The 26,037-nt window shown below is 43.9% G+C and overlaps 1 protein-coding gene across 1 annotated transcript; it reads right to left on the bottom strand.

Moving 5' to 3' along the window:
* Nucleotides 1-1,806: 1,806 nt before the first annotated feature.
* RETREG3 (reticulophagy regulator family member 3) lies at nt 1,807-26,017 on the bottom strand. The gene is made up of 9 exons (XM_066364121.1): nt 25,716-26,017; nt 11,757-11,863; nt 9,653-9,683; nt 8,602-8,728; nt 7,895-7,979; nt 6,404-6,541; nt 5,236-5,318; nt 4,491-4,623; nt 1,807-3,727 (listed from the first exon to the last, which is right to left on the bottom strand). The coding sequence occupies exons 1-9, from the start codon at nt 25,952-25,954 to the stop codon at nt 3,270-3,272; spliced, it is 1,401 nt and encodes a 466-aa protein (XP_066220218.1). The 5' UTR covers nt 25,955-26,017; the 3' UTR covers nt 1,807-3,269.
* Nucleotides 26,018-26,037: the final 20 nt, after the last annotated feature.

Raw genomic sequence — 26,037 nt, 5'->3', positions numbered from 1 at the left:
CCCTCCCACTCGGAACGAACGCCGTAGTAAACCACGCCTAGGTTTCGAGACCCAGCCCCAACGGCGGCGAAGCACTCGTGACCCTGTATGAGGCAGAGTGTTCGAATGGGAAGAAACCTTAGTCAACTCCCGCTGGGCAAACGGTTTGCTCAGGGTCACAGGGCAGTTACCCACAGGGACATATTCTATCCCACGGCTGGAGGCTGTTTGTCAGTCTTTTTATTTTTTACTTTTCATTTTTCTGAAGCTGGAAACAGGGAGAGACAGTCAGACAGACTCCCGCATGCGCCCGACCGAGATCCACCCGGCACGCCCACCAGGGGCGACGCTCTGCCCACCAGGGGGCGATGCTCTGCCCATCCTGGGCGTCGCCATGTTGCGACCAGAGTCACTCTAGCGCCTGAGGCAGAGGCCACAGAGCCATCCCCAGCGCCCGGGCCATCTTTGCTCCAATGGAGCCTTGACTGCGGGAGGGGAAGAGAGAGACAGAGAGGAAAGTGCGGCGGAGGGGTGGAGAAGCAAATGGGCGCTTCTCCTGTTTGCCCTGGAATCGAACCCGGGTCCTCCGCACGCTAGGCCGACGCTCTACCGCTGAGCCAACCGGCCAGGGCCTGCCTTTTTTTTTTTTTTTTTTTTTTTTTTTTTTTAAACTTATTTTTGTAGATAACTTTTTTTTTACTTTTTATTTTATTTATTCATTTTAGAGAGGGGGGAGAGAGAGAGAGAGAGAGAGAGAGAAGGGGGAGGAGCAGGAAGCATCAACTCCCATATGTGCCTTGACCAGGCAAGCCAGGGTTTTGAACCGGCAACCTCAGAGTTTCCAGGTTGACGCTTTATCCACTGCGCCACCACAAGTCAGGCTTGTCAGTCTTATTATTTGGAAAACAGAAACTAGAGGTAATTCCTGGAGGATAGGAAGACTGGAGTGCGTAAAATAGCCCTGGAAAAAGCATAACGTCACCTTCGTTTGCTCGTTTCTGAGCTCCGCACACAAGAGGGCGCTCAACCCATGCAGTGGTTTGAAAGCCAAGGAAAGGGAGGGTTGGGAGGGGGTTATTCTTAAGCCACAAAGCTTTTAGAAGTTTCCTGTTGGTTGAGTCAATCTTATGGCAACACCTGGCAGGTGCTTTCCACTCCTGCCCACAGTGGCCAATGGGACAAAACCTAAAATAATATTTCTAGTTTCTGAGGTCAGCTTAAGGCTGAAGAGCAGCTGTCCGTGCAGCTCAAATAATCTGGAGAGAAGCATGGTGTTACTTTTAAAACCTTATTACCTAAAATCTCAGCCTTTGAAATGTCTCCTCACGTTTAGGGGGCATTATCAAGAATTAGCATTGATGGAGGCTGGCCAGGAGGACCAGTTACACTCATGTCTGGGCTGTCCTGGGTAGGGACAGTAGCCTCAAAGCATGGTGGTTGTTCTGACCACAAAGGAAAACCAGGGATAGGCAAATGGGTCCCTCACACCTGGGCTTCCTCTTTTGAGGATCTCACCTTCTCAAATTAATCGCATACCAAATTAACAATATAAGGCCTACCTAAGGGTAGAACACCATTCGACATTAGTCTCTGAAAGATTGTTCTCATACAAGATTTATTCCCCAGCACCCTCCCACCCCCAGCCCCGATTCACAGTGGAGGACTAAGATTCAGAGCAGGATCCCCCAGGTACAAGAAACACCTTCCAAAGATTTTGCTCTCCTTCCTTCCCTCCATAACTCCCAACACCTGAGGCTACACACACTCATGCAAACACACAAAACCCCACTCCTTCCTCCCTCACCTCCCACTTTTTCCACATCAGAGATCACCTGTAAGACATCTGGGCTCTGAGAAGAAATGAGGTGTCCAAAATGTTTGACAAACCTAAAGTGGGGAGATGCCATTACCCCTGTCACACAATGGTGACTACGAAACAGGCACCTAGTTCTTCTCACTTCTCACTGTTAACTATTTTTACTTCCTGGCCTCTACCTTATCAACCATGAGCAAACATGTTAGCACACTCCCACCTGTAGCACACGAAAATAGGCTCTATCCAGCATCCCTCACCCAGGTGTGGGGTGTTGGGGGAGTGGTCCCTGAGGATCAGCAAAGGGTTAATGCAGAGGGAAAGAGGACAGGAGAGTGGCCTGAGCTCTGATTAGGGAGGCAGAGAGAGGGTGTAAGCTGGCACAGGTTTAGAACTAATTACCAATTTTAGTTTTTGTCTCACATGATTTTACTAGGGGCAGTCTAACAGATACCCCTTAGAGGGGGTCTCTGCTCATTACAGACACATTCTTACTAACTGGGCTCATCCTTAAACGAGGCCCTGCCAAGTTGGGAAGCAGTTCAATACAAAAAGTATTAAAGGAGCTGAAAACAGGGAGTAAGAATAGCTGGTGAAGAGGAGCTGGTGGCTCCTCGAATGAACGCCACAGAGCCACTTGTAAAGTGCTACTCTGGCACTCCCCATGGAACACTGCTTCTCCAGAGGAGGAGCAGGAGTATGGAAATGGGCATGGTATTGCTTTGCTAGTTGCTCAGGGTGATGGTCAAACGGAACCTGGGGTTAGCAGCACCAAAGACAAGCAGGCAGCTCCAGAAGACTCAGTGAGACCATGAGATAGAAAAGTACTCACCCTCCCAGTCAGCTGACCCCACGGTCCAAGGTAATGTAGAAGACATCCACCCCCACATCATGTTCACATTTCTTAAATTTCACAAGCAGTATTTTGGAGCACTGGAGGTTAGGCCTTAAGAAATGAGGATGAACTGGGGCAGAGGGAACAGGTCTGCTCTGCAGAACCAAAGGGCAAGCTTGCTTAGAAAAAGAAAATCAAATCATAGCTTAGCAAGAGGATGACAATGTAACTCTTCCAGCTGCTGCCTGACTTGAACCTCTAAGGAGGTGATGAAGGAGGAAGGAAAGGAAGGACTCTTCTACCACTGAGGGCCCCTGAGCACCCATACCTAGAAGCAAACAGCAGCACTCCCTCAAAGGGGAACCCCTGACTACTTTGTTCTCCAAAAGTACCATCCTGATGGGGAGAAGCCTCCCTAAGGAAGCACAGCCTCATGTTAGTGACTGAGCTCAGAAATGGGTGTCCAGCTGGGAGCGGGGAAGTGGCTATCCACTCTCAGCAGGCCTCTGAGCATCAGCCAGGCCACCGGCATACAAATATAATTCAGGGGGTAGGACCTGGGTTCTTCTCTTGCCCCTTCACCTTTAGTGGGATGAGGAGAAAAAACCTAAACCACAGTGACCCCCAAAAGGAGTCTGTGCCTCAGTGGCTCCTGGAACTGGCAGGGTCCAGCTGATTCAGCTCTGACTGGTCCAAAAGTTCAAAGTCATCCCCCTCAGCATCAGTGTCTAGGTCTGAGCTGGGGGCCCGGAGGAAACCTCTGGTTGCTCTCCGGGGAGGTGGGTCAGAAAGGCCTGGCTGGGAGGCCCCTGACAGGGCCAGCTGGATCACGCCTTGGGAGACCAGGCTGGCAAGGTTGCTGGTGAGGTTGGATCCTGCAGGCAGGGCACCAAGCAGGAGCTCCGGCAGTGCAGTCTCGTCCCGGCTGGCGGGGGGGACCTGGGGCTCCCTGGCCCCTGGTGGGGAACGGTACATCAAGCTGGGCATTCCAATGCTTGTATCATCCTCATCATCCAGGCCGGCAGGATCCACATTAATGGAAGGGAAGTCTGGAAGGTCTCTGGCAAAAGACTCCTCTGGATCACTGTGACCATCTAGGTCTGAGAGAATAGAAGAGTGTGTGAGACACAGTAACTGCCTGGCCGCAGCCCAATAGTCAGCTCCATGCAACCAGATTTTTCTACTCTGGATATCTAAGGTGAAGAAAACCGGCCCTGGCCGGTTGGCTCAGTGTTAGAGCATCGGCCTGGCGTGCAGGAGTCCTGGGTTCGATTCCCAGCCAGGGCACACAGAAGAAGTGCCTATCTGCTTCTCCACCCCTCCCCCTCTCCTTCCTCTCTGTCTCTCTCTTCCCCTCCCACAGCCAGGGCTCCACTGGAGCAAAAAGTTGGCCCGGGCACTGAGGATGGCTCCATGGCCTCTGCCTCAGGTGCTAGAATGGCTCTGTTGCAACAGAACGACACCCCAGATGGGCAGAGCATCGCCCCCTGGTGGGCGTGCCAGGTGGATCCCAGTTGGGTGCATGCAGGAGTCTGACTGCCTCCCCGTTTCGAACTTCAGAAAAATACAAAAACAAACAAAAAAACCCCCATTGCATTGTCAGCTTTCCCCCTTCACTTACGGAATGCTGTGACCTCTAATGGCCAGATAACTTCCCATCTCTTCTTCAACTATGGCCCTCATGAATATACAACCTGAGGCGACTAAAGAACTGAGGATTCCAAGGAGGGCAGCTGTGCCATCCTGGCTGTAGCCATACCCCTAAGGCTGCTCTGCCACCTGATCTACTAGTCAGAAAACAGGAGAGGGGAGGGCATGTATCCAGACAGAAGGGTATCAACTCAGACCCAAGGTTCCCCTCACCTTCAGAGCCTTCTGTTAGAGGTGTTTGGCCCCGTGAAAGATTGAATGTGCCATTGTCTGTACAGGAGACTTCAGCATCTGAGTGCTCAGAGTCTGTGATGGCCAATTCCCTGGCAACAGTAGAATCATCCAGCTTAGGAAAGAAAAGACCAACATGCCTGAAGAAATGATGCCATTAAAAGCAGATGCAGTTCCCTAGAAATAGCTTTACGAATTAGCTGGCCCTAAAGGCTACCCTAAGGCCAGAAGTGTAACCAGGCACAGATGGGGACTTCCTTCAAAATCTTGACCATTTTTAGGCTCCCCGCACTAAGGAAAACACCCTTATTCATCAATCTTGAGCACAGGAAAGAAAGCAGTCTTGGGAGTCAACCAGCCACTTACTCTTAAGCAAAATGATCCAAAGAATATTTTTCACAGATGGCCTGGAGAATACACACACTGCCCAACCAAAGGTGAGCAGAGCTCTTTAAAAGATGATCACACCAGTTCCAGAAGTTCTGCCATGATGGTAGGCGTTAAAGGGAAACATGGAAGAGGGTATGCTGGTCACCAGGCTCAAACTGAGATCTATGTACAAATTCCAATATAATACTCTCTTCTCTCACAGGGGTTCCAGTTATGCTCATGTCTGGGCTCTTATGGGCAGAAGCAGGGTGGTACTTGAGCCCATGAGCTTACTGCCTAAATGTGAGGTGCCAAATGGTTAAAAGGGAGCTAAACGCAGCTCCCACACCCAAGATACCTGAGGACAGAAGGCAGCAAGCTCCTCTTCGCTATCACTGTGGTTGTCCATGGCACGTTCGGGGTGCAGAGCTCTGCGGCGCACTATGTGGAAAGAGCAGAAGGCCTGACAACCTTCCCTTGAGGGGAAACCCCTGCCCACTTTGTACTTGGAAGACATAAAATGAGAACCTATGAGAACCAACCCATCTGAGTATGGCCCTAAGCCTGTCTAACAGTGCCCGAGGCTGGGATGCAGAGCCTAAGTGGAAAGGTAAGTTGGTAACACAGAAGAGAAAGATCTCTCTTCCAACAGCTCTTCCTCCGCTAGCCCCTCCTGACCCCCAAGCTTTTTTGTTCTGGATAGATGATCAACTACCAGGCTTGTCAACAGTTCTCAGGATCAGCAACAGGCCAACTGGATGTCAAGGTGGACAGGAGACACTATCATAGAGGCAAGGGGAGAGTCCCCACCTTAGTTAAGACAAGCCTTTGGGACTGGTACTATTCAGTTGGCTGCAGCAGGGGAAGCAAGGCCTTAGTGACCACATGCAGAGCTCTTTGAAGGCCAGGGCTTAATGAAACACTCAACCTGATCAGACCGCAGCAGAGAAAAAGCTCGCATGACTGTTTTTACTGTGCTGGAGAATCTCAAGCTAGTACACTTCTGGCTTCTGAGACAGCAGTCTAAATCATCTTTGGAAGACAGCTCTCAGTAGTGGAAAGAGGCCTGGCTTTAGGGTTTAAAAGACCTGTTCTGCCATTAATAACTGTGAGCTTCAATTTTCTCAACTGGAAAAGGAAAATAATACCACCCTCTTCTCAAGGTTGTTGTAGAGGTTAAATAAAACGCAGTATGGAGAGCAGCCAGCACAGTGCTTGGGCACATGGAAAATGCTTCATAAAAAGCAGCAAACACTAGGGATATCTTCACTGTCTTTTACTCAACATGGGAGCACTTTTCTCAGATTTGTTTAAAATAGGCGTGTCTTGAATTCCAAATAAGAAAAATTGGTAAGCTTGAATATATATCCCTGGAATAAACCATCACTTTACCTACCACTCCCTAAACACCAACCACACCTCATTTTTCCCATTTTTGAGGTATCTACCCATTATGTTAGACCTATGGGCTTTCCTTCTCTTCCCCAAATTGTCCAAGTGGAAGGAAGCCTCCCCTTCACACTTACGTTGTCTCTCTCTCTGCTTGGACATCATGTAGCCGCGAACACTGAAGTCCAGCCGCTGCAGAGCTGGCTTCAGCCGTACAGAGGCTCGGTCCCACAGTCGGTGGTACACAGCAAGGGGCCACATCATGACAGTGACAACTGAGAGGAGTAGGAAATAGTGGCAAAATGGAGAAGGAACTACACAAAACAGTCCTACCTGTCCCTCAGCTATTGTGTCTTGAGGGGCTTAGACACTCAGTGTGGAACAGTTATGCTTAATTCTGCTGGTCACCTTCACTAGTCTTCCCTCCTACATAAGGAGGTTTTGTTGGAGGGCAGACACTTCTACAGCCGCCTACAGAGCTGATATACTGAGGGCAGAACATGGCAGTGTGATAATTTGCATATGGGTGTCACACTGAGCCATAAACAAGGCCAAATAGTAGCAATGCCTCAGAAACTACACAGCAAGTCATGTGAGCTTCTGATATATAACAGCCATAGCCTTAACTACTCAGTTCTTCCAGCCTCAAGCAAGCAGAATCCATGCCAATAGGAAGTAACTAAATTTATAAAACTGTGCTCCTGGGCGGGGGTGTTCTAGGGTGAAAAGGACCTAGAAGAGAATCCCCTGAGAGTTATGTTCTCCTGTTACACAATAAACTGACTCTAAAAATCCCCTCCTCAAATGGGGGCAGTCCTTTATAGTTGGTAATATATGTTAGGGGATCCTCATCAATTTTTTGTTACTTTTAAAAAAGATTTTATTCATCTTAGAGAGGGAAAAGAGAGAGAGAAAGGGGGAGAAGCAGGAAGCATCAACTCTCATATGTGCCTTGACCAGGCAAAACCAGAGTCTCAAACTGGTGACCTCAGCGTTCCAGGTCAATGCTTTATCCACTGTGCCACCACAGGTCAGGCACCACCTCGTCAATTTCTAAAGCTGACTTGGTAAGATAAGGACTTTATATGTGGGGAGCCTGCTATAAAGGTACAAGGATATTTTCTTTTTTATTTAGAAATTAAATTTAATGGGGTGACATTGATCAGTAAGAGGACATGGGTTTCAGGTAAGCATTTCTACAGCATTTGAACTGTTGATTGCATTGCATGCCCATCACCCAAAGTCAAATCATTTTCTGTCACCGTATACAAAGATATTTTCATGACACTCAACAGGTCATGAAAAAAATAAAAAGGTAATTTCCTAGCCTGACCTGTGGTGGCGCAGTGGATAGAGTAGTCAGCTTGGAATGCTGAGTTAGCCAGTTCCAAACCCCGGGCTTGCCAGGTCTAGGCAGGTATGAGAAGCAATCAATGAACAACTGGTGTGAAGCAACTATGACCTCACTCCCTCTCTCCCCACTCCCTAAAACCAATAAAATTTTTAAAAAATGGTAATTTTCTAGAGAATCAAAATAGAAAAGTCCTCTTCCTAGACCCAGAGTTAGCTGTGGCTGGAAAAGCTATGAGTAGAGTAAGCTGACAGAGGAAGGTATATGCCATACTTACGCATTAAATAGGACAGCAGGAGCCCAGGGATGTAGCGGCCCAAGACGGCCAAAAAGGTCAGTATCCCACAGCTCAGCAAGCAGAACTGGAGGAGTCAGGAAACACTATTAAGTCTGTGCTACATGGCTGGGGTGAGGATAGGAGAGAATGTAGAGATGTGCCTGAAATAATTCTTTACGAGGAAAGCATGGGCACATCAGAATGACAGATGTGCCTAGCCACTCTGCAATCCAATGGTGATTCTCTTTGGGAGGAAAAGGAGGCTATCCACTTCTATTCAAACTCCTTTTATGTGGCTAGCCCCATAGGGCTGTGCCTTTCATGCTGGAAAACTGGTTTGAATAGGACTTAGCCAAATATTGTCTCTAAAAGCAAGTGTTGGTGGTGGGTTTTTAAAAGTAACAACAACAAAAAAACCCAACAAACTATCACATGTTTAACATGACACAGAATGCACACAAGCAAGCTTTCTTTCTCATCTTGGGTCAGAAAGGTGGCCTAATATAAGTGGCAAGTGACCAAAGGAGGAGTCATCAAGCTCTTTAGTCCCAGTGGCTCGTCAGAAGCCCTTTCCTATAACTTCCCTTTGTCTCTACAAAAGTCACGGTCTTTCTTGAATAAGGATATATATAGTAATGGGCTATTTCAGTATAGCATAAACTGAACTGAGAAGCCAGAAATGAAAGTGATAAAGGGAAGAGTCTTACCTTGCCTGGGTTTTGCTTTTTGAAAAGCAAAAGATTCCTTATGAAAATGGTCCCACTAACCCAGACTTCAGCTACATGGTGACAGAGCTCGGGCACGCTGAGTAACCGAGGGTGCACAAAGCCCCAGCTATGGAGAGAGAAGGGGGAGCTGTGAAAGGAGGGTGCTGAGGGTTCCCCCCATCTTGCTGTGTGGGCAGCCAATGCTTCCAGGTTTAAAATGGGGGCTGGGGAGTGGCTGTCCTAGGGGCTTTGGAGGTGAAGCATGGCTTTCTTCTTGGCTCACCAGGTTGAAACTTGAATTGAGGGACTATGAGGGCAAACTTGTTCTGACAACTCCACCCTAGAAGCAGGCAGCCCAATCCTCATGTGTAAACCTGCCACCAGCTCCAAGGCCCTTTGTGCTTAGAAACATCATCCCTGCACTCAACCACTGCAATTCACTGTGATTGCAATCCAGGGATAAAAGTAAAGCACAGTCTGACACCACTGCTGCTGAGAGGGGAACAACGGTGGAAATGCCCCTCTGAAAGAAAACGGAGCCAAACCAAAAATAAACCACAGCAGAGGAAATTTCTTGGGTCACACATATGGGATGAACGAACTGAGAAATGAAAGCAGGAGCTGTAAGACACAAGAAGAATCTTTGGCATGCAGAGCCAGGAACCAATGTGTTTTCTGACCAAGGAACGTGAAATCGCCAAAGGTAACAGAAAACACTAAATGGCCTGGTATAAAAGCTGGAAGACAAATGAAGTAAGTTGCCTCTAGGTTTTCACACTAGGGCTGGATAATGTAGCTAATTCCCTCGCATATCAGGTTATAGGGCACTATAATGTTTCTTTTTCAGAAACTTCCCTTGTAACTATCAGAGGACACTACCCATTTCAACATATTGCTGCCTGAACTTAAGGATTTGTTAAAATGATTACTTGGAACAGACTAGGTTCTCAGCTTACACTTTGTCCAGAACATGAGGTTAACAACATGGAACCATAATATTACAAGAGAATCAATCAGAGCAATAAAAAGGGATTTAATTAGTATTCCATACCTCTCATTGTCTAATGCGTCGGGTCTTGGCACTACAATATTAAAACAAACACCAGCATTAGTTGGTAGGGAAGACTAAACATGAAAATGTTAGGCTGTTGGTCTGACTGCTGAAGTTTTAATAGGTTTGGGGAAAGAAATAAAAGGGAGACACTATGTTATACTGCCAGAGTTAGGGAGCTGTAGACAAGGGAATGATGCCTTTTGCTTGCTCATTTCTCCAGCAGAGTAGGGGTGGGGGTTGGAGAGGATCCCAATGGAGTATTAGGGCCCCTTCTAATTACTAAAGCTTAGAGCCAAGGTATACACAAAAAATAGTTCATCCCATCCCTCAAGTGTATCTGGTTTGCCCAAACACATCAATGTGCACCAGGTTACTGAGGCATGTTATAACTACTCCAATCCTAGAAATCTGCCTATTCTTTTGCAAAAGAAACCCATTAACTACAATGAATGATGTAAAATTCTTTGGACATGATTCCTTGAAGTCTCTGCAAAATAGAATGGGAATATATTTAAAAGCTGGATACTCTGGTTGGAATATACTGCCAACACTCCAAAATTAATATGTCCACCTGATCAGGGGGTGGCGCAGTGAATAGAGCGTCAAACTGGGATGCCGAGGACCCAGGTTTGAGACCCCGAGGTTGCCAGCTTGAGTGCGGGCTCATCTGGTTTGAGCAAAAAAGCTCACCAGCTTCAACCCAAGATCGCTGGCTCAAGCAAGGGGTTACTAGGTCTGCTGAAGGCCCACGGTCAAGGCACATATGAGAAAGCAGTCAATGAACAACTAAGGTGTTGCAATGAAAAACTAATGATTGATGCTTCTCATCTCTCTCAGTTCCTGCCTGTCTGTCCCTATCTATCCCTCTCTCTGACTCTCTCTCTGTCTCTGTAATAAAAACAAACAAAATTAATACATCCAAAACCCACATCAACTTTCCTCGCTCCCAAACCAACTCCCACCCAAACCAACTCCCTAGCCTGACACTGCTTATATCTGCTAACTATAATTCTATTCTCCTTCGTTCCTATCTTTGAAATCCCACAGTTGGCTTTTATCCCTTACTCTTCTAACCCATTCAGTCTTGATGTATTTTCCTCCTTCACAGCTCTCCAAACTATCTGCCATTTGTTTCCACAGACACTTCTACTAACTGCTTTTCACAAATACTGCCATAGTCTCCTTATCAGGTCTCCCTCCTTCCCCCTTTTCTCCTTTCATGTGGTCCTTTAAAATGCTATCATAAAGTAATCTTTAATATCATCTCAGCATATAGCTCTAATTTTAAAAATCTGCCATGACCACTTACTACCTTAAGCCTAACTTGAAAGCCTTATAAAAATCTAATCCCAACATACTTTCAATTTTACTTCCTGGTACTTCTTTAATAACCTAGACACTCCTGTGAAACTGATCGATTCCTTGCTCTCAGAAGATGCTTTGCAGCTTCTGTTTCCTCAGGCTAATCAAGCCAAACCCCTCTGGAAACACACTTTTCTCTCTACCTATCAAAATCTGTTGCTTCATTCAAGGCTTGAACTAGGGCAAAAATATATGACAAACATACTAATCACAAATTGCACCGTGACATCTCTGACACTGTTCTATAACTGTCATTTATTTTTTCTTATGTTTATGTATGTGTAATCATTAAGAAAGGAAACATATCTTAGAATACTTTATATTAGTTATAATGCCTAGCTTTAGTGGTTTGCAAATAGACAATTTAAAATAAATTCCAGAGAGGCAAATTGATACTGCCTTAGTAAAGACATAGTATCCAATGAAGCGGATGGTTTTTTAAAAACGTGAGGTCTACTTACAGACTACTTATTCCTCAGGACAATTATGAGAGCAAGAATGTCTCAGGTGGCAAATATAGATTTCTTGAGCTTACCAAGGGAAAGGGCGGAACTCAATCCTAAGGAACTACATGCAGATGGAACATTATTAGCCTTTCAAGCGACTCCTTAAGCAAATAATTTGAACATCAAAAGATATTCCAAATTCTACATACTCTCATAAATCCCCAAAACTAAAGGTAAAAATTATAGGAAAGACCATTTTCAATTCAAAGTGTTCTAAATGCTACCAAACTTACCTTTTATTTCGGGCCAGATTTTGTTCTTCCATTGATCTATACACACTATGATCATCAAACTGAATGCAAGTAAAAATACAAGACGTAAGGATGTCAGTGCAAAGAACCTAGAAAGAAGGAAAAACAAGAAAGATCATTACCCAATTAAGCTGATTTCAGAAAAGACATATGTGCACTACAGGTTCTATAGTAAATAAGACTTAGAATCCTAGTTACATACTTTGAGAAAAATCACTCAAATTTTCTGAAATTCAACTATTTTATCTATGGGGCAAGGATAATAATTTGCTTCTATAAAGGACTAAACCAAATATCCTCTTAAAACCCCTTTCAACTTTTAAGTCTGTGATTCTATTAATTTTAGGGAGAAATTCATCCTGATAACAAGTTACAATGAAAGCAAACATCTTTCTACCAAATTAGACCTGAGTGTAGAGCAACAAACTGATAGAGATGCATTCAAGAGCATTTAATTCAATTAGATATCCTTTGGGAACTGAAGTTCAAAAATGTAAAAGGATTTGTCAAGGTCACACAGAAAGCACTGAAGCTACATCTAAAAGCCTGTATTCAGAATTAACACCAATCTGTCTTAAACTCTTTCCAAAAACTGAAGAAGAGGGAAAACTGCTTGATTCATTTTATGAGGCCAGCATGACTCTAATACCAAAGCCAGATCAGACATTACAAGAAAACTACGGACAATATCCCTTACGAATGCAGATACAAAATACTCAATAAAACACTAGCAAACTGAATTCAGAAGCATATTAAAAGGATTATGCACTGTGATCAATTCCTAGGATTTATTCCAGTAATGCAAAGGAGGTCCAACATACAAAAATCAATATGTGTAATTTATCATATTAACAGAATGAAATAGCCTGACCAGGTGGTGGTGCAGTGGATAGGGCATTGACCTGGGATGCTGGTCCCAGGTTCAAAATCCCGAGGTCACCAGCTTGAGCACAGGGTCACTAACTTGAATGTGGAATCATCGAAATGATCCCATGGTTACTGGCATGAGCAAGGGGTCATTGGCTCAGCTGGAGGCCTTCAGTCAAGGCATGTATGAAAAGCAATCAATGAACAACTAACATGCACATTTAGCAGTTGATGCTTCTCATCTATTACCCTTCCTGTCTGCCTCTAAAAAAATAACAAACCAGAGTGAAGGAAAAGCTAGTTCTTTCTTTTTTTTCCTGAAGTTGGAAAGGGGGAGGCAGTCAGACAGACTCCTGCATGCGCCCAACCAGGATCCACCCGACATGCCCACCAGGGGGCGATGCTCTGCCCATCTGGGGTGTTGCTCTGTTGCAACCAGAGCCACTCTAGCGCCTAAGGCAGAGGCCATGGAGCCATCCTCAGCGCCCGGGCCAACCTTGCTCCAATGGAGCCTTGGCTGTGGGAGAGGAAGAGAGAGACAGAAAGGAAGGAGGGGGGGAGGGGTAGAGAAGCAGATGGGCGTCTCTCCTGTGTGCCCTGGCTGGGAATCAAACCCGGGACTCCTGCACGCCAGGCCGACGCTCTACCACTGAGCAAACCGGCCAGGGCCAAAAGCTAGTTCTTATTTGAAGGAATCAATCATAAATCGAGTTCTGGCTGGGTAACTCAGTTGATTAGAGCCTCACCCAATGGTTGGATTCAGCCTGTTCACATGGGTTCAGCAGAACTGATACCTAATTTTTTGTTGAGTTTGGCTACTGGTTGTTAAAATGGCACTTGTCATCAGGGTTCTCTCTAAGGTGGGTACTTGGGTAGCTGCCCAATGTGGAAATCACAAATTTACATTCCTTACTTTTTTTTTTTAATTTTATTTATTTGTTTATTTTTTTACAGAGACAGAGTGAGTCAGAGAGAGGGATAGACAGGGACAGACAGACAGGAACAAAGAGAGATGAGAAGCATCAATCATTAGTTTTTCGTTGCACATTGCGACACCTTAGTTGTTCATTGATTGCTTTCTCATATGTGCCTTGACCGCAGGCCTTCAGCAGACCGAGTAACCCCTTGCTGGAGCCAGTGATCTTAGGTTCAAGCTGGTGGGCTTTTTGCTCTAACCAGATGAGCTACGCTCAAGCTGGTGACCTCAGGGTCTCGAACCTGGGTCCTCTGCATCCCAGTCTGATGCTCTATCCACTGTGCCACCGCCTGGTCAGGTCATTCCTTACTCTTTTTTTTTTTTTTTTTTTATTCCTTACTCTTTTTTAACGTTCATCTGCGCAACAGTGTTTTATAAGGGCCCGTAGTAATGTTTATTCCGTCCATAGGTGAAAAAAACTGCAAGTGAGGACGACAATCAAGAAGCAATATAGAAATATCTTAAATAACAGTTTTATTGTTTTTTGTCAGGTATTATTTAATATTTTTTCATTAATATTTTAAAACTCTTATAACAATCTAGTTTTGTGTACCTCTTTTATTGTTCTTAAGTATTAAATGCATGAAATAATAAACTACCTTTCAGTATATCATTTTTTTATACTTACAACGGTCATTAGGGCAGAGAACCGGTTGTTAAATTATTTGAATCTCACCACTGGCCTTCTCCTGATAACACCAAGGTTGCAAATTCAATCCTGGTCAGGGTATATATAAGAATCAACCAATGAGTCTGACCAGGCAGTGGTGCTGTAGATAGAGCATCAGCCTGGGATGCTGAGGACCCAGGTTTGAAATTCCAAGGTTGCTGGCTTGAGCATGAGCTCATCTGGCTTGAGTGCAGACTCACCAGCTTGAGCATGGGATTATAGACATGACTTCATGGTCGCTGGTTTGAGCTGAAAGGTCACTGGCTTGAGCAATGGGTCACTGGCTCAGCTGAAGCCCCCAGTCAAGGCACATATGAGAAAGCAATCAATGAACAACTAAGATGCCACAACTGAGTTGATGTTTCTCATCCCTCTCCCTTCGTCTGTCTGTCCCTGTCTATCCCTCTCTCTCTTGCAAAACAAAAACAAAAACAAAAAAACAATGAATGCATAAGTAATGGAACAACAAATCAATGTTTCTATTTTTACCTTCCTCTCTCTCTAAAACAAATAATAAATTTTTTTTTTTTAATTTTTCTGAAGCTGAAAACCGGGAGAGACAGTCAGACAGACTCCCGCATGCGCCCAACCGGGATCCACCCGGCACGCCCACCAGGGGGCGATGCTCTGCCCCTCCGGGGCGTCGCTCTGTTGCGACCAGAGCCACTCTAGTGCCTGGGGCAGAGGCCAAGGAGCCATCCCCAGCGCCCCGGCCATCTTTGCTCCAATGGAGCCTCGGCTGCGGGAGGGGAAAAGAGAGACAGAGAGGAAGGAGAGGGGGAGGGGTGGAGAAGCAGATGGGCGCTTCTCCTGTGTGTCCTGCCCGGGAATTGAACCCGGGACTTCTGCACGCCAGGCCGACGCTCTACCACTGAGCCAACCGGCCAGGGCCCAAATAATAAATTTTAAAAATATCATAAACAGGCCCTGGCTGGTAGCTCAGTGGATAGAGCATCAGCCCAGCATATGGATGTCCCAGTTCAATTCCCATTCAGGGCACACAGGACAAGTGACCATCTGCTTCTCTCCCCTTTCCTCTCCTCTTTTCTCCCTCTTCCTCTCCTGCAGCCAGTGGCTCAACTGGTTCGAGCATGGCCCCGGGCACTGAGGGAGGACAGCTTGGTTGGTCCAAGTGAGTCAGCTTCAGGAGCTAAAATTAGCTTGGTACTCAAGCATCAGCCCTAGACAAGGGTGCCAAGTGGATCTGGTCAGGGCGCATGTGCAAGTCTGCCCCACTATCTCCCCTCCTCTCACCTTAAAAAGAATTCATAAATATTTACAAACAATCTGGGAAATCTGAACACTGACAGCACAATTGAATTATCGTTAATTTTTTTTAGGTGTGATGTTATGGAAGTTACATTTTTAGAGTTCCTATTTTTTATTTTTCTGAAGCTAGAAACGGGGAGAGACAGTCAGACAGACTCCCGCATGCGCCCGACAGGGATCCACCCGGCATGCCCACCAGGGGGCGATGCTCTGCCCCTCTGGGGCGTCACTCTGTTGCATCAGAGCCATTCTAGCGCCTGAGGCAGAAGCCACAGAGCCATCCTCAGCGCCCGGGCAATCTTTGCTCCAACGATTCGGAAAAATTAAAACAAAAAACAAAAACAAAAAAAACAAAACCAGTATTTATGAGTCTTACAATTGTAACACCCACAAGCCTCTAAGGCAGTGTCCTGAAGTAAGTATCTAGTCCAGGGCTGATTTCACCAGTCTGTGGGGAAGTAAGTATAGAAATTGAAAATAAGCATTTAGAAATTTGTATAACAATCTGACAAGTAATTTTGAATCAAAGAATACATTTGGGCTTGTATTCTTTTTTTTTTTTTTTTTTAAGTGAGAGGAGGAGAGATAGTGAAGCTGACTCTCACATGCATCCTGACCGATCCACCTGACAACCCCATCTGGGGCCAACGGTCAGGTACTGAGCTGTTTTTAGCACTTAAGGCTGATGCGCTCCAAAGGAGCTATCCCAGCAGCTGGGGCCAATGCTTGAGCCAGTCAAGCTACTGGATGCAGAAGGGGATAAAGGAGATGGAGAAGAGGGAGAGAAGGGGAAAAGGGAGAGAAAGGGGAATGGAAGGGGGGAAGAAGCAGATGGTCACTTCTCCTGTGTACCCTGACCAGGAATCGAACCTAGGATGTCCATTCGCCAGGCTGACACTAACCACTGAGCCACTGGCCAGAGCCTGAGCTTATATTTTTTGTGCCTTTTAAACTTAATTTTTCTAACAAGTAATTTATTTTGTATTATCCAAAGGTATCTATATGCAACAGATTGGAGAAAACAGTGTATTAGTCCTCACCACAGAAATGGTTTGAGATTGAAAGGGAAGCTGAATGCATCACCAGATTGGTGGTTCAGCAGGGCAGTTAGGCATGGCTTTTAAAGTTAGTCTGGCTGGCCGGACCTGTGGTGGCGCACTGCATAGAGCATCGACCTGGAATGCTGGGGTCACTGGTTCTAAGCCCTGGGCTTGCCCGGTCAAGGCACATATATATGACAAGAAACTGCTGCCAGTTGATGCTTCCCACTCCTCCTCTCTCAAAATTCAACAAATAAGTCTTTTAAAAAAATGTTAGATTTGCTTGAGTTTAATTATCTGAACAGCCACTCTATTAATCATGTGACCTTGAATAAATTACCTTAACTTTTTAAATTCGCAGTTTCCTCACAATATGTGATTTAACAATAATAAATCTTGCAGTATTGTTTGTAGGTATCAGAAACAACATACTTAACCACCTAAGAAAAATCATACTTGACCCTGCTAAAATGACAAGATACAAGTCACCTAATACACTGTCAAGTTGAACAGAAATTCTAGTCAATTTTACAACGTAGAAGTGTTATTAGCTATTATCACAGCAACTGATCCAACAAGGGTAATGATTACCAAGGTGGTTATAAAGGAGCTCTTTTCAACTCAACATGACCTAATGACTTGACATAATCACCAAACAATAACAAGAGTACAATCCTTATAAAATATTTTTCGACAGTGAAAGATTTTATTTTTTCTTTTACTTTCATCCAAAACATACCCTTTTCTGAAAAACACAAAAGTACATTGATGGCATTCTTATAAAGAAAAAATAAATGATAACTAAACTGAAAATCAACCATAACTCACACAAAAGCTTATATGATATTATGTGAAAAGATTTACAAGTAGATATAGGGCTCTTAATCTTAGAAAATAATAATTCAAGTCACACAAATATATGTTAAAACATATTTTTTAAAGTTTTATTTGTGTGTATATATAAATACACATACAAATATAGAGACTGGCAAAGAAACTTTCATTTTTGTCTCTAGACATTTTTGTACTTTTTTTTTTTTTTTGAAAGAGGGAAGGAGAGAGAGAGAGAGACAGGAACACAGAGCTGCTCCCACATGTGCCCTAACTGGGGTCTCCAGCAGGCAACCTCCATGCTCAGGACAACACTTCAGGCAACTGAGCTATCTGGCCAGGGCTTAATTTTTTTAATTCATTGACAGAGACAGAGAGAGGAAGGGAGAGAGAAAAGAGGGAGAAGGGAACCATCCATTTGTTCTTCCACTCAGTCATGCATTCACTGGTTGCTTTCTATGTATGCCCTAATCAGGAATTGAACCCACAACCTTGTCATTTCGGGACCACACACTTAACTGAGTAAACCGGCCAGGGCGGTACTTTGTTTCCAACAAACACGAATCCATGTTATATAATTTTAAAAAACTATACAAAGAATGAGAATTGGAAAGAAACAAGAACTTAGAAAGCCAGTCACCAGTGACAAACTTATTCCAATTTTGCACCCCACCACTTAAAGGATACGGTAATTATATATGAAATTAAAGAATGAAAGCAGCTTAATAGAAATAAGCTTCTAGAGTTGCAACAGGCCATTCATCTTCTCTCCAAAGCCAGGTCCTCATTCCAACAAACAAGCAAACTTAATAAGACTAAGGATAGGGCTCTAGAGCTTCCAGCTCCTTAGTGCTGCTGCTTCCATGTCCCAGGAGCAAGATGTGGTGCGACTACTGTTTTCTCCAGAGTACTTGAAAGGGCTCTCTGGGGAGGCCATCTACTCAGTCTGCAATCTCCACTTCCCAGATCATGATTACTAACACAAACATAAACTGGAGGAAGGCAGGATATTAAACTCACCCAAGAAAAGGTCGGTTTTCCAAAAATGAGGCAATAAAAATGTTCCTTCAAGATCTGGACTATTTTAGTAGTCTGCTATAATCCCCCCACTTATGCGTCAACTCAATTCCACAACCATTTGAGTGCCTATTAAATGCCAACGCCTAGTAAGCAGGCCAGTTACAGAAAAGAGTAAAGCATGGATGTTATTCCCAAGTGTATTTATGTGTCTGTGTGTTTGCAACATAACATGACATGGTAATGATAACAAAGAAGAGGACATCTAAGCTGGGATTTGAAAGACAAATGGTAAGAAAACACAGCCAAAAGGTGTAGGGAAGAAGGAAATGACATTCAGATAGGGAGAACAGCCAGCTGGCATAACATATTTAAGACAAGTAGTTTGACAGAACTGAGACATAAAGAACAGAGGGAGAAAATGACTCCAGGAAGAGGCAGAAGTCAGATCATGATAAAGGGTATTGAATTTTAAAGGTGAACTAGTAAAGAGTTTCACAAAACGTGTATTTTCTGCATCATGAAAGCTAACATCACCTGACCTGTGGTGGCTCAGTGGATAAAGCGCTGACCTGAAATGCGGAGGTTGCTGGTTCGAAACCGTGGGCTTGCCAGGTCAAGGCACATCCAAGAAGCCACTTGATACTTCCCACTCCTCTTCCCCCCTTTCTCTTTCTCTCTTTCCTCTCTCTAAAATCAATAAATAATAAAGAGATAAATTTTTTTAAAAAAGAAAGCTAGTATCTTCTTGAACAAGATTAATTAATCTACTAATTAATACTGGTCCACAAGTCAATTTTAGGACCAGATGTATCCTTTTCTTGAACAAGACAATGAAGGAACTTCAGAGAAATAAAGAGTTTTGTGTGGTATAAAATAATATTTCTTGGGAAAATAGTTTCCTCCATATAAATAAAAACTTAATTAATAGAAAGATCACCTCAAACCACTAGAGTTGACCCCTCCTAGGTAACTAGACAATATCAATGTTCCCTCAGAATCTATCAAATATAGAAGAATACAGATAAGCATGTACTCCTTTTCTACCAGCCCTCAACACTAAATTCCTAAACAAAAAGGGAGTCTCGATCTCGGATAGTTGTGTTTTGGATATACAAAGGGTCACACTGTCCTTGTCATTTTATGGAGGCAACCTGAAAGCCTAACTGTAAAAAACTCTGCAACTATTAGCAAGGACAAGACATAACTGAAGATAAAGTACTTTTGAAACTGGCATAGGTAAGGGATGGAAGAAGCATAAGGGAAGACTCCTCTGGATTAGTTTAATCCTGCAGTGTCTATTCACACAGGCCAAAATATTTACATGCTGCTTTCCCAGTGGACAAGTCTGATAAGACAACATGTGAAACACTGTTCAGCATAATCATCATGAGAACATCCCAATTTAGCAAAAACAACTGTAAATGCTGTCAATTCTGGATAGTCACATGTGAATTATTCAAACTGGGCACTGCCAATAGGCCATTATTACTCCTTCTATCCATTGTGAGCCTATAATCAATTTTTCCTTATGATATTTATTTTTCTTATTTCTAAAGGCAAGCATGTTGACTGAAGAAAGGTTAGAAAATATAACTAATCAAGAAAAAAAATGAAATTAATACATCTATGAATAGTCTTGCAAAAAAATTTTTTTTGAACCTGGATCTGATCAAGCCTCTAGATCCAACTACCAATTTATAGAACATACATAGCACAGGGGAACATGTTAAGCCACAGATGAGGATGCAATGAGCAAAATCCAGTCTGCAGGACACTTTACAAGTCTATAGGGCACTTTACAGGACAAACTGGTTTCTTCAATAAATACACTGCAAAAAAAGGAAAGAAGACTAAAAAGGGAACCAGCGAAGAGATGTAAAAGAACAATCACAACATATGGACTTTATGGATCCTAACCCAAAATGCTTTAAAAAAAACATTTATGAGAAAACTGAAAATCTGAACACTGATTGAAATTATTAATTTTTTTACATGTGATAGTAGTATTTTTAAAAGATTTTATTTATTGATTTTAGAGAGGAGTGGGGGGGGGGGCAAGAAGTATCAACTCCTAGTTGATTGCCTCTCGTCTGAGCCTTGACCAGGCACGCCCAGGGTTTCAAACCAGCAACCTCAGCATTTCCAGGTCACCGCTCTATCCACTGCGCCACCACAGGTCAGGCAGTTGTATTTTTTAAAGTCTAGTTTTAGAGAGACATACTGAAACACAGATTAAATGATATGGCATCTAGAATTTGCTTCCAATTCAAGAATATGGAAAAGAACTGGGGTGTGGAAGACATAAAATTGGCCAGGAAGTGAAAATATTTTAAAGTTGAGTATATGGTGGTAAAAATATTATTCTGTCTACTTATGTGTTTTAATGTTTGTTTTAAAAAAGTTTTTTAAATGACCCATTATCCACATATATACCCAAAATGTGAACAGAGGTTATGGTTATTCCCTTCATTTAAAAAGATAGGCACAAGAAAACCCTAAAAATAAAAAAAAATATGTACATATAAGAACCAAAAAAAAGCAAAAATATATATATATATGCACATATAAAAACTCCATGGAAATATATGGCATATCTGGTTTTAAAACCTTCCTCTTTATTTAACAATACATAGATATGTTTTCCTATATCATCAGAAAAGCATCACTTTTTAAATGCTTGCATCACACATATATACAATTAGTATTTTAAGCCTTTTCCTAACTGAACTAAGATGTTTCCAACGTCTGATGTAATGAAGTAAAGCTGAACGGTGTATCACTGTGTATACAGAACGTATGTCTCTACTTAAATGAACCTTCCCTTCCATTTCCTGTTCCTCACTATTGTTTCTTACTCAAATTATAACCTTTTAAATCAGAATCTCTTTATACCTTTAATCACTTTTTGGGTTATTTAAAAAAATAATGCTTTTTTTATTGAGAGAGACAGAAAGGAGAGAAGGAGGAGATGAGAAGCATCAACTCATAGTTGCTTCACTTTAGTTGTTCACTGACTGCTTCTCACACGTGCCTTCACAGGGGTGGGGGTGGGGGGGTATCCTCAAGCCCAGCCAGAGTCCTGGGCAAGCCCGCACTCAAGTGGTGACCTTCAGGTTTCGAACTAGGGACCTCAGCATTCTGGATCAATGCTCTATCCATTAAGCCACCACTGGTCAGATTGGGTCATTTTTTTAATTTGAGTAGATTTTTTTTTTGGGGGGGGGGGAATACCTTGTGTTTTTTCCATCATGAACACAATGGATTCCATAATAACTCCTAGAATATGGTATGGTTAACTCAGCCTAGTGACTGTAAAAGCAGACCCCAACAGGGAAACAGGTTGTGGAGTCCTCTAAATCAGCATCTGTAATGTAAAGACCACTTAGAATCATACAATATTGAAAACCAGAAAGGAGTTCAGCAGTCACCTAGCCCTCCTTGAACTGTATGCTCTTCATACATTTCCAGGGCTCCTTTGCCCTCCCCATTATCTACGAGGTCTCATCCGAACCAAAAAGTTACTCAAACATGTTCTTTTCTGATCTTGTCAGAATACACTCTTGCTGACTCATATTCTTCCCCCAAATCACTCATTTATAGGTGATGTTGAAGATAATGAAAATACAAGCAATTGGGGGGAAAAATAGAAAGAAAAAAAAAATCAAACAAAAAGAAAAGGAAAGAGGCCCTGGCCGGTTGGCTCAGTGGTAGAGCGTCGGCCTGGCGTGCGGAAGTCCCGGGTTCGATTCCCGGCCAGGGCACACAGGAGAAAAGCCCACCTGCTTCTCCACCCCTCCCCCTCTCCTTCTTCTCTGTCTCTCTCTTCCCCTCCTGCAGCCAAGGCTCCATTGGAGCAAAAGATGACCCGGGCGCTGGGGATGGCTCCTTGGCCTCTGCCCCAGGCGCTAGAGTGGCTCTGGTCACGACAGAGCGACGCCCTGGATGGGCAGAGCATCGCCCCCTAGTGGGCGTGCCAGGTGGATCCCGGTTGGGCACATGCGGGAGTCTGTCTGACTGCCTCCCCTTTTCCAGCTTCAGAAAAAGAAAAAAAAAGAAAAAAAAAAAAAGAAAAGGAAAGAAATTATAAACTATTAAAAAGGAAGGCCTGACATGACTGTTATTAGCCTAGTAATAATAACATATCTGTGACCAGAAGCAAAACGGGCTGGAAGATCTCTGATTGAATCACCGTAATTTCTCTGGAGCCTGAAAGAAATTATATAAAAAGCAAAAACCTTGAAATACCGTAGTGACAAGGTATCTACATCTACCTCTATCTTTTATGTTTGTTTGTTTATTATGATGAAAGAGGGCACATTCAGATACAGAAAAACCTCCACTGAGAATACAGTACACGGAAAGATAAAAGTCACCTTTCTGAATTCTGATTTTTTGTACTCCTACCCAATCTTTTAACACCCAAAACGTGTAAAACCTCAATGATCAATCATTATTCAAAACAAATAGTGAAAAATATTTCCGATTTGATTTCTCTCTGACCTCCTTCATTTCCTAAACACTTAAAATGACCAAGAATTAAACAGTCACTCTTCAACATTCTACAAAGTGAACTGTCAACACCCATATTCCATATGATGCTACTGGAATGTAAACTCTGACTTTCATTTTGAACCTCAAACTACCTTCCAGGAAGCACCTTTACTATAAAACAATCCTGTGCATTCCAATGCCAAACTACATTCGCCTCTGGGGCCTTAACATCACCAGTCATTCTGTACCATTCACAGGTATGAGTCCTCTCCATCAAGGGCTTACCCATTTGCTTTCAGTGTCAAGAGTCACACCCTCATTTTGCTACATCTCTTCCCCACCTACTTCCAGTGTGATGGGAAAGTAACAAGAGGAACTGTTCTGGATACACAGCAAATTACCAGGAAATGCCAGAGATCAAGACTGATCAAAACAATGCTTTAATGGGAGACCAGGAGTAGGAAAGGGGGATCTGGGTGAGATTCTAAATACAGCATACACTGTTACGGGCAAACAAATTAAGACTAACACTATAACATTTAAAGATGTGTCTCAAACAGAGCAGCTCCTTCTATGTAGACCTCCATCTGCATTTTACTTCAAAAATCTCTCTCAGGCAAGGGGTATGGAGAAAGTCTCTTCATTCCCCTGCAAATGGGGCCTTTTTTACGTTAAACACACACGCACAACTTACATGCTACTTGATCCATGTGCATTAATAAACCCTTGGTTTATCAGGATTTGTTTAAATCCTGACAAAGTTCTTATACATATATCATATCAGCCAGTCACACTTTCATACAAAGCTGGTTGACTGAGGACCAACTTTTTTTTCCTTAAGTACAATCCCAATTTAGGAAATGAAGTTTTGACTGAATGGTCTGGAATTTGGGGTTGGGATAGTGATGCAGAAGGAAAACAGAAGGAAAAAACAAGTCATTTTGTTAAACCAACCTGAATGAGGTTACACGTTTCGACAGAACAAGAGAGAAGTAGGTACCTGGGGATCAAGGAAGAGGACTGACCACCCAAAAATGAAGAATGGTATAAAAAGAAAAATTATCATCAAGTTCCTAAAGACTCTGGAAGCAACAAATGACAGAGACAACTGTGACAACTTTAACCTGAGTCTCCTTCAAACTGTGAGAGTATTAATAGTTGAACTCTGTGTCTTCCTTTTTTTCTTTACAGGGACAGAGAGAGAGTCAGAGAGAATGCTAGACAGGGACAGAGAGAGATGAGAAGCATCAATCATTAGTTTTTCGTTGCGACACCTTAGTTGTTCATTGATTGCTTTCTCATATGTGCCTTGACCACGGGCCTTCAGCAGACCTTGTAACCCCGTGCTCGAGGCAGCAACCTTGGGTCCAAGCTGGTGAGCTTCTGCTCAAAGCAGTTGAACCCGCGCTCAAGCTGGCAACCTCGGGGTATCGAACCTGGGTCCTCCGCATCCCAGGCCGACGCTCTATCCACTGTGCCACCGCCTGGTCAGGCTACCGTGTCTTCCTTTCAATGACCTCGAAAATGTTTTTGCTCCAGCTGACTGAAAATCTTTCAGAGAAAGAATAATAAATGTTTTGGGGTTTACATTTTTCTTAATTCATTGATTTTAGAGCGAGAGAGAAACATCGATTTGTTGTTCCACTTATTTATGCTTTCATTGGTTGATTCTTGTGTGTCCTCTGGCTGGGGATAGAACCCTCAACTTTGGCATATCAGGACAACGTTCTAACCAACTGAGCTACTTGGCCAGGGCCATAAATGTTTTGGTTTTAAAACCAAGAATTTTAAAAGGTAAGCCATTTTGAACAAAATTTAAACATTTTTGGAAACACACACCTTGTTCTGTTTCAGGCTTACCCAGGATAGCCATTTCATTCAGTTGCTGAAGCCCCCCTACACCTCAGTTCCCTGGGAATTTGATCAATACTTCCCTAGATCAGCTTGGCAGATTCTATGAAGACCTTAGTCCACTTTAGGTGATGACAAATTAGAGACGCAGCAGTTCCATTTTCACAGAGCATGACACATACAGATTCTTAAAAGTATATTTATAGTCCCACTTTTCCAGCACAGGAAAACACACAATTAGATATCCTCAATTTTCTTGCTGCTAAACCATGGCTAAAAACGCCTAATTCCTTGGAACTAGGAAGAGTTGCAATCATAAATGGCTTTTAAATGGGAGAAATCTCACAATCACTACTTCATAACTGTTCTTTAAACGCTTGTAACTTTCAAATTGCAGTTTTGGAGGCGCTCATTGACGCTCAGACTTCACAAACTTCCTTGAGTGGGCAAAAGGATATCTCAACATGCTAATGCTAATTCACATCGCTCAAGCTTGTTTTCTTATTATACCTCTTCAAGATCTCATGCATCTACCCAAATAACTACTAAAATCTCTGGAGACAATCTTCTAACCACATTTGAGCAAACAAGAGAAAGGAGGTGATGGCCTTAAGGGACACAGCTTTCCCTGGCTAAAATGAGGCGCCCTCGCTCACAGCGAGCGGGTCAAGATGTTACCAAAAAGCTCCTGCCAGATGTGCGGGGCGAGGGTGCGGGGCCAGGTAAGCAGGGACGACAACTGGAAGGCCCTGCGGAGAACTGCGGTGCCAAAACTCGCAGGACGGATGGAGTGGAAGGTGAGGCAAAATTAGGCAGGTAAGGAAGGAGCCAGTGCAGCGAAGAAAACAGGGGAGGCGAGAGGTGGAGCTCTAGAGAAACCTGACGAATTCGCGCCTCGGAGAGTTTCCGAGGGTCCAGTTTCTCACCAGAAAGCTGCGTTCAGCCCCAGGCACCACAGGGCGCTTCTGGCTGGCCGCTCCCACACAAGGGCCGCCTGCACCCGGCTCAGCAGAGGCTCGTAAGGCCCCAGCACCTCCAGCAGGGCCCGCTGCGCCGCCTCAACCTGCTGGTCCCGCTCCAAGGTGCCTGACATGGCGCCGTGGCCCTTGAAAGTCGGCCCCGAGGCTGGGTCTGGGGCCGCGGCCACCCCCTCTGCCTCCGCCATCTCCCCCCGGCAGCCACCACATCCGGGGCCGCGGCCCGACAGTGACAATAACACCAACTGCGCAGATGCGCGATTCGGCGGGG

The sequence above is a fragment of the Saccopteryx leptura genome, chromosome 2 (genome assembly GCF_036850995.1).
Source record: "Saccopteryx leptura isolate mSacLep1 chromosome 2, mSacLep1_pri_phased_curated, whole genome shotgun sequence".
In the NCBI taxonomy this organism is placed as follows: Eukaryota; Metazoa; Chordata; class Mammalia; order Chiroptera; family Emballonuridae; genus Saccopteryx; species Saccopteryx leptura.
This window is presented reverse-complemented; position numbering and strand designations above follow the sequence as displayed.

Bases quoted from the DNA above. Each gene is read 5' to 3' on its own strand.
- RETREG3 (XM_066364121.1), bottom strand. From the start codon at position 25,954: ATGGCGGAGGCAGAGGGGGTGGCCGCGGCCCCAGACCCAGCCTCGGGG. The intron at 7,980-8,601 runs GTAAGACTCTTC...TGACTCCTCCAG, and splicing joins AAAAGCAAAACCCAGGCAAG to TTCTGCTTGCTGAGCTGTGG. The intron at 5,319-6,403 runs GTAAGTGTGAAG...CTTTCCACATAG, and splicing joins CAAGCAGAGAGAGAGACAAC to TGCGCCGCAGAGCTCTGCAC.